This window comes from Mesitornis unicolor, unplaced genomic scaffold, assembly GCF_000695765.1.
Source record: "Mesitornis unicolor isolate BGI_N332 unplaced genomic scaffold, ASM69576v1 scaffold18425, whole genome shotgun sequence".
Classification (NCBI taxonomy): Eukaryota; Metazoa; Chordata; class Aves; order Mesitornithiformes; family Mesitornithidae; genus Mesitornis; species Mesitornis unicolor.
This window is the reverse complement of record NW_010186379.1, coordinates 26510-35957: the sequence shown is the minus strand read 5'-3', so window position 1 is coordinate 35957 and position 9448 is coordinate 26510. Positions and strand designations below refer to the sequence as shown.

Genomic DNA, 9448 nt, shown 5'->3' with positions numbered 1-9448 from the left:
TGCTGAACCTCAGCCTCAGCTGGTCCCCAGCTACCGTCTGAAGGAGGAAGCAAGCATGAAGGCACAGCTTCAAAATAAGCACATAGGTGCCTAACACCCATCTGTACAGGGCGGCTACCAACTATCCTTGCACTGAGACCCATCAATGCAAGGAAAAGATGCTCACAGAAGAAGAAAGGATGGTTTTTCCTGACCTAAGACTACTGGGCCAGGGCAAATGGCCTTCCTCGGGGAGGATGGAGAGGCACTGGATCCTATCCAGGCACACCTCACCTCAAAGAAGGCAATGTCAGACTTTAGAGGTCTGCTGTTTTTTGAACTGTATGCCAAGGAAAGAAAACGATACATTCCTGGTTTTAAAATTAATTGACATTTATTTTCTCTTCTCCAGATGGTAGAGAGAAATAGTCTGAGTGGGCAAGGGTATTGGTCAAAAGAAAACCTGGGCCCATTACTTTTCTGTGGGGGCCTACTGTGCTTACACAGAGTGCCAGCAAGAGGGGGACAGTTTGGGTAAGGATTTGGAGAAGGAGAGTTGGCAAATTGTTTAAGTGGTCAGGATGAATCCAGAGACTGAGCTGCAGAAAGCAAATGAGTTGCAGCTTCACATCACTTCTTGTTGCACATTTAGCTAGTTGAATCTATTAAATATTTCAGAGCCCTGCCAAAGGATTTTTACTAAGAGCTTAGTAAGATACAAGATCCATCCAGGTATTTATATAGTGATTTTTCTGGTATAGTATCTGTGTATCTGACATAAAGGAAAGCTGGTTCACGCCAAGTGATAAAAGTGTGACATGTAGAAAAGTGGGTCCCAGATGTGTGCTCAGCTTGTGCCATTTGATTCAGAATATGCCAGATCTTGCCACTGCAGATTCATTCTCTTTTTCTGCTTTCTGCCAACACAAACACCTTTAATGAATTAATTTTTTTTAAAGCGCAGAGCAATAATTTGACCCAAATTGACAAAAGTTGGGTTTTTTTCTATTTGTTTTGTAACTAACACTGCTAGAACTGATAACTGAAGCTCCTTATACATAGAAGGATTTGCAAGACAGTGGTTAAGACCAATACCAGTTGTATTATCTCTTATGCTGCAAGAAGGATAAAAGTAAAATTACAACAGGGGCACTCTTTAGGAAACTAATAAAAATGTTGCTACTTGGTCACAGTCAGGGTGACAGACTAATGGCATGCTGAGAAACCAGTCAGATAATAAAATAGGAAAATGAGTACAGTCTAAAACTAGGCAACAAATTCTTAACATTTGTGTGTTTGTGACTGACAGTACCTGCCTGCTCCAAATAAGGGTCCAAATTTAAAAGCCTGCATCATTGTAGGTAGCTGCTGAGAGCATTTCTCCTCCGCTGCTTAGCATCCACCATAGATGCTCTGATGCTAAAGAGCCTGCCTCTCATTTTCAGCGCTGGCATGGAGCACAGAGACCAATTGAGCAGAGACCATGGAGCAGAGACGGGAGCAATGCACCCATCTAACATGGCAGAATCAATACCAAGTAATTGAGTAACATATTTATTAAAACTGATGTTAATGCTTCTCTGAAAGAAGATTATCTATGAATTGCTTACCTTGATTAGGTAAGGATCTAATTAGATTAGATTCACTTCTTGTGAAACATAAATGGAAGTAATCAGAAACGATGCATGAAATGTCGAATGGAAGAAACTTTGCTGATGTGTTATTAAACAAAATTAGAGTATTATCAGAATTTAGAAATAAGGAAAAAATGAACAGCTATTTCCTAGATTCACTGAATGCAAGATTAGCAGAGTACTTGAAACTATCAAGACCCTTCTTTGGAATAAATGACTACAGATGCATTTAGGAGCTGTAAACAGCTGAGATGTAATCTAAGCTCACCTGCAGCTCCATATACAACACATACACAGTCTTTGCTCCCTAATAATTCAGAGCAGGAGTCTGGTGAAAACACTGTGGCACTTACTCGGCAGCATGCGCAGCTTTCCCTTCTGTGGAGATGAGTCTTCGGGACCGTATGCCATAGGGACCTGCTCTTCTTTGCTTTTGAGTAACTGTTGCAAAAATGGGAAAATAAATCCAGTCTTGTGAGGCTGGCACCGAATACGTGACAGACACAAGTCAGGGGACAAATAGTAATTGTTTATTTATAGCAACATTTACAGGTTCTTTTGGATTCTTGGTGATAAATTGAAAAGCTACAGGTACACTAAAGGTTGTATATCTAATATAATACAACAACACACTATAAAACTGACACACACACACACAAACACTAACAACAACAACAACAACAACAACAACAACAACTTGACTGCTGTAAGCCTGCTGCCTGAGGCTGCCTGACAAATAAACAAGCTCATTGAACAGAAATACAGTGGAGCAAAACCAAGAATGCTCTCAGGGAAGCATAGAAATGTACCTGAGGAGAAATGTAAAATACACTCAGGGAGTATGTACTTGAGGAGGAAAAGTATATCACTCAGCGTTATCTGAGGTAAATAATCTTACCCACAAAGTGACCCGAGTGGGAGGGATGGAGAGGGAGCGAATTTGTCAATCCATCCAGTCATCGGTATGGTTCTGAGTTGATCCTGTTCTGATTCTTGGGCCGAAATTGGGGTGATATTTATACTCAAATTTTTACATTACATCAGCGGGGCATACGTGTGGGTGGCGATGACTATAGACAATCTTATCACTTATGTTAATGTCACAAAGTCTGTTAATTCACGCCTGCATGGGTGGGGGTAACAGCTCCTTTCTTTAGGGTGGAAAAGAAAAATGGGGGACTGGAACCATGAGGCCTCCTCCCCATTTAACACTCCTCCAGGCATCCAGATAACACCAGATATCCAGATATTGATGGTTGCCACCTTGCCCAGTGCTGAGTTTCATGCTTCCAGGCATGCAGCTACATGATGTACATGACTTGGACTTTGTGATTAACTTTTGCTCTCTCTCTCTACAGTAACTCAGGACAAACTGCAAAGTTTCTCTGTTGCAAATTGAGGTAAGAAAGAAGGCCTTCATTTTTTACATCATAACATTTTTCACAGATTCAGATCAAGCTTTTGGGATTCATGCTAAAAGAAGTGTTCATGCTACGACATCATCTATGTAGTGGCTTTTGCATAGATTTAATAATTATTTCAATAATTATATAATAATTATTTCAAGACAGAAATAATACTGACTTTGCAGATCAGGATGAGGGGCTGATTGCCTTTGTAGGCAGAGTGTCTGACATGCAAGACACCTACAAAACTGACTGAGAGGACACAGAAGCTCTCTGGCACTGACACATTCTCTGTGGGACACTGCTAACTGAGCACACCCTTATTCATTGCTGTTTGAGGGCAGGATTTTAAAGTCCTGAATACTGGAAGCCAGGAACCTGAACTGCATCCCAAAATTTACCACCATAAAATTGCTTCTGGGTAAAGGTTGTCTGCAATTTAAGGTAGCTGGGCCAGCCTCACAGAGGTTTCAGCCCTTGTATGGTTCTGAGGGTCCTAAGGACCATGACTCAAAACTCAGCTCAGATTAAAAACTGACAGCCAAAAGTAACTGCAACAGTTGCTTCTGTACCCTCTTAACCATCTAAAATCCATCCTCTTGTTAAAGACTAAGCACTTAAGCGGGCCTGTTTAATGTAGATGGTTGTGGTGACCCACAGTGGCTCGTCTCCCTTGAGGGATGAGATGTACAAAGCTGCAGGCCCAGCACTAAGTCAGGCAGGAGAGTGCTCTGTGCTATGATACAGCAGCTGTGCTTCAGGTGGTAGCAGATACGGGCTGGGCATCATCACCAAAAAGTTGAAGGAAACATAACAGTGGTTTCTAGCCCTGAGAGGTGTCCAAATAATCCCCAAGGTCTTCTCCCACAGCATATCTGCCAGCACCTTCAAAACACATGCTCCTTTTCCTCTCCATCTTTTGCAAGAAAGTCTGTAGACTATATTTAATTGTCATGTATTTTCTTATAATTAGAAGACTTGATCTACAAGCGTTAAAAATTATGTGCAAAGGTTTTGACTGTGCTGCAACAACAATAACAAAAAGTTAACATCAGTTGTGATAAATGATTTAGTCTCAAACAGAATTCCAATTAAAGTTCACAATTTATTGAATGAATAGAGACAAGCAAACAGCGCTGGGTGCGCCGGGAGTCTCCGTTCCACCAAGACGTACACCGTACAGTTCTCATCTTTGGTTTATATACCTGTTGCTAATACATATTCATAGCTATTTCTGAGAAAAGGTTGGTCTTTACCGGAAATCTTCAGCGCATGTGCTTTACAGGCCTCTCTTACATAACACTATGAATCAGCAATACATAACACAATGAATCATTATGAATCAGCAATACATAACACTATGAATCACTATGAATCAGCAATACATAACACTATGAATCATTATGAATCAGAAAAAAAACCCCACTATGTGGTTATCAGCAAAAAAACCCAAATTGGTCAAAGCTGATATGATACAGTGTTCATTAGGTGGCTTTTGCAAGAAACAGGTGTTTGAAGCTGATACAATGTTCGTTAGGTGGCTTTTGCAAGAAACAGGATCCATACACATACCAGCCTGCTTCCCCCAAGCCTGCGGCTATACAAGAACAAGCAGAAAAAGTCACATTTCCCCTGTGGCCCTAGCATTGTTCCATATCGACATGAATCAGGTGAACACATTTCACATCAGTGAACAATGTGGAATGTAAGGACTTGTGTTCGATGTCTCTCTTGGCATTTGTGGCGCAAAATGTATTTAGCTTAAGACACATCTAATTTATTTTTGCAATGGCAAAACAAACATTACCTTCAGTTATAAAATCTGCACTTAAAAAGTCAGAGATCTTACTCAGGCATGGGAAAAAAAAGCTGGCAATGGAAGACTGTATCAGATTCCAACTCATTTCGATTTTTGAAAAACTGTTATTTTACTGTAATTCAAGAAACAAGATGCAAGAAAATGCTAGGAGTATTATAACACACCCATTACACAGCATCCCAGCATAAAAAGGGAAATGTCATCCGTGATAACAGAGAACTGAGAAGCTGCACCCATCAGATGCATAGTCATCACTGAAGAAGCGACACTCTCAGGGCCTGCTCGAGCAGTCTTAGGCCTTGTAAATGCCAAAACAAGTCTGAAACACTCAGATAAGTAAAAGTCATGAGAAGTGGTAAAAGGATTTTTCAGAGGGCAGAGAGAGAACAAAACAGCTAGAAAAGACATTTCTAGCATTTGGGAGAGTAAGTTCGGGTGGTGCTAAGTAGACGTGTTGTGGAAAATACAGTTCCATAGCTTGGAAAACAAAGGCATTGGATAGATATTTAGACACCAGGTTGTCCTGGTTTGAGTTAAATAGAACTAATTCTATTTATTGATTTTACTTTTTCAGTTGTGTCTTCCTTCTGAAACCAAGGGCATGTTTTTCCAGACAGTGTGTGCTTCTGCAAGTGATAGTGCTTGATGTTTATAGTTACTATTAGGTATGGTATGTAAATATGGCTCTTGCTTATACTTGTGCCTATGGAGACCAAGGCCACTGCACCGTACTGGGTGCCCTATTGGGGTGTCGTAAGTAGAGCTGTCGCACCTGCAGGAAGGAGCAGACAGGGCACATGACCCAAAACTGACCAACAAGGAATTCCACCCCACATACCTCATCCTCAGTATAAAGCTGAGGGATTACAAGGGTCAAGCCCTTTATTCTGCCATGGCTGATGTCCAAGAAGAACCCTGCTAGTGTCTCTGCCTTCAATCCCGATCCGTGCGTCCCTGAATCCAGTTCCTGAATCCTGCGCCCACCTGTTGCTGAGTCCAGTCTGGGACCTTTCCAGTGCTCTGTTCCACAGAGCCTCAGGTGATGTAACCGCTTGGGGGGGGGATTTGACATTGGTTTTGTATATACTTGCATATATTTAATTATTTTCCTATTTATTATCCTGTAGTATTATTGTTATTGTTTTATTAAACCCGTTAGGTTTTTTTTCCAACCCGTAAATCTCTCTCCCTTATTCCCTTTCCCTTCCCCTTCTGAGGCGGAGAGAGGGGTTCACAGAGAACGCCTGCCCATCATTTAGTGGCCAGCCCACCCGTACACCACGGCACAGGTTGATTGTAATTAAAACCTGTACCTGTGTATTTTTTTCTTTTATTTAAATACTTTAAAACCCAGGATGGGGAATGAAGAATGTTTGCTACCAGAGGCAGGTGGAGAATCGCTTTGCATTTTTATTTATTTTTATTACTATTTTTATTTTCGCTACTAGCTACTGTACTTTCTAACTCGTCTCCTTTATTTCTAGCTCGCTTCAGCAACCGGAGAATGTTCGTCCTCCCGGGCACACAGGAAGCCCCCAGGACACAGGTGGGGGCACTCGGCTCCGTGGAGCGGCGCTTAGCTGAGGGTGCCGGGGTGTCCCCGTGTCCCAGTCCCGCCTCCCGCCCGGAGGAAGGGCCGGAGTTGAAAGGGAGGGGAGCTGTGTGGGAGCGGGTCCGGGACGGCGATCAGTCCCCGCGTGCGCCCCCAAGCGCGTCGGCTGCTGGGACAGTAGAGCCGCCCCCGGGCAGCCATGTGTCCTCGACCCCCCTGAAATTCCTCAGGCTCCTCTGGCAGCCGGATCGCCCCGCCTGGGGGAGCCGTCCCCCAGTCCCTCCACGGAAGGAGGACGGGGCGACGGTGCTGGGGTCCCTGCGCGGGGCCGGCTGCTCCATGGCGGAGGTAAGGACAGCGACGGGATAGCTCTGAGGGCGCTGGCTGCCCTGGGCCGGTACCGGCAGCGGCGTGGAGGCTGCGGGGCTGCGCCTCCGCCTCGGCCAAAACGGGGGGTATGCGCCCCGGGGCGGGCGGTCTGGGGGCGTAAGTGGAGGCGAGCTGCGGGGTAACTCCAGCCTCTGGGATCAGGGTGGCACCGTGAAGGGTACACTCGGGCAATAAGTACCCGGCAGCGATGGCCGATGCCCCTATTTTGAGCACGCCACGTGCAGACCTTGCTGCACCTCTGCCTGCGTACACCCGCTCACATCCTCCTCCTGAGAAAGAGCTGTACACATCTGTAACTCGGAAATTAGCCGAGCCTTTCAGCTGCAGGGACTGCTTTTCTGAGTTAAGTCGCTAGTGGGCATAAAGTTTCATTATTCCTAAGTAATTTATGATCTGAGACCTTTGTGATACACCGTGCAGATACAAAAGATACAGTAAAGCCAGGATGATGCTTCTGTGACTCAGATATTTGAAATATTAAGATGAACTACCAACATTTTTCAAGCTGGTTTTGAACCATTATGTATAAGCTGGTTCTTACTATAAATTAAAGGACCAGCATCAACTAACAATTATTACATTTGTCTTGCATGCTATGATTTATTTTATTCCTTCTTTCTTTTCTTTTTCTTGTTCCTCTTTTTAAAATTTTTTCTTTTTTTCTTTTATTTCTCCATGTGTGAGCTTGGTTATTTTTCTAAGGCAATTGCAAAACTAGTTTCTACACCCAAACTGTAAGGGATCACTCATTTCTGTGGAGAGATGGTTAGTTTCTTTGCCACATGTAGGCCTGGGTCTCTCTCTTAAGCATGTTTTATTTAAGTGAAAGAATGATTGGAACAAGATAAGGCAGTGTTCAGTTCTTGACCTAAAGTGTACTTGGACTTCTAAGTAAAAACCGCCGTGTCTCTTCCACCAGACTTCTGAAGTGCGTAACAGGTCCAAAACATGAAACACAGAGGAAAAGGTTGATCTTAGTTGATGTGTAGTTTTGAATAAGTCCACTTGTGCTGTCAAAATGTTATAATAACAGTATAATGGATTTCAGAGTAGTTTAGCTGATTTATAACCATAATTTTCCCATTTGTAAAAGTAGACCTGAGCTATTATTGGCATTTCTCCTACCCATACTAGATCAGGATGAGGAGTCAGTGTAAGCAGATGAAAGTGTTTGTTTTGTGCTGCTCGGCATTGTGCGGTTGTGTGACTGTTCTGAAAAGTTAGCAGCTGGATTCACCCACCCCTGGATTAATTTTATTCATTGGGGTCTGGTCCCTGCTGCGAGCATTGCTGACATCACAATATGAGCTGTTGATCTTTCTCATCCTTAGGGAGCTGGTATTTAAAACCACTCTGGAAAACATCTGTGGATGAAACAGAAAGGGAATTCAGTGGCTGAAGCGTACTGTTGGAGCATCCTAAGCTGTGCTGGGTAGCCCGGCCTATTTTCCTGCAGTGCAGCGTTAGGACAGCCAGAGCACATCGTCTTTGTGAAAGAGTAAAGCAAACGGGTGGGTTCCTGTGCTCAGCTTGCTGCCCAACAGACTGGGATCTGCCCCAACCTTTGCATTCACTATATTCCCAGCAAACTCGTTCATTCAGTCACTTTCTGCACTGAAACCCTTCCAAGTGCCAGTTGAAGGTTGTTGTCAGGTGAGGTTGCTCATATACAAACTGCTGTGGGACATGAGAACTTCCACACCCTCAGTGGTAGAAGTGGAAAGGCTGCTGCAATAAGTGGGTTTAATGACAACAACAAATCTACAGTCAGCAAGAATCAGTCTTTTTCTTTGAGACCACCCACATGTGGTCCTGATCCAGCTCTTGGGCTCATAGTGCTATTAGTGTAACACAGCCACTCTTTTTTCTGCTACCATTAATGCAAAACAAGGAACAAGACAGAAACACTAGGTATGGCAATGCAGTTCTAAATAGTTTTTATACTTAATTCCTTCTGTCATTACATATATATCGAGACTGCAAAATTAAGCTATCTTTAAAGAAATGCCTTATTCAAAACCATGATATGGCTATTTCTGGGGTAGGCATCTCTCCTATTCTCCCCATAGCGGTAGCCCAGCAGTCAATCCCAAGTGATGCACAGACTTGGAAAGAAGTGTTCAGTTGTGGAGCAGTATTTTCCAGCTGTCCTTCATCACTGGGAAAGACTAACAAGCTGGCGGGAAGTGTAATGTCAGAGAGTAAATCTTTAACAGCATAATCCAGGGGATTTTTGTTAAAAGCCAAAATTAAAGGGAAAAGATTCTGGTTGTGTTACCTGATTTCCATATAGAGTGTTGGACGGAAATGATCCCATGCATAGAAACTGGTGCTGTGAACATTTTCACATGCACTGTTATCTGCACCACCACTGTTGGGAAAATTTGGTCACAGGGCCATGCTCCTTCAGAAGCTGCCCTGGTAGTGGTGAACACAGGTTTTTTTAAAAGGATGGATAACTTATTGAGCAGGCACAAGTGTATTTTAATACAATCTGCTGGAGGAAGAAATGGTGATAGTAAGACTAATCTTCAAAGCCACACAGTGCAGCTTCATTAAGCTCATTCAATAGAGAAGATCCATTCCCTTTGGTAAACTACAATGAACAGCTGTGATTGCAAATGTGAGACTCTGCCTCGCTCCCATCCCTGCCAGCACCTCCATTCAC

At 43.3% G+C, this 9448-nt stretch overlaps 1 protein-coding gene across 1 annotated transcript in view; it reads left to right on the top strand.

Moving 5' to 3' along the window:
• Positions 1-9448, top strand: part of LOC104541164 (nuclear factor erythroid 2-related factor 3-like) — a 46716-nt gene that overhangs the window by 24083 nt on the left and 13185 nt on the right. Inside the window, exon 2 of the mRNA XM_010185143.1 lies at positions 6323-6738. Coding sequence (XP_010183445.1) covers positions 6323-6738 — 416 coding nt within the window. The remainder of the gene's footprint in view (positions 1-6322; positions 6739-9448) is intronic.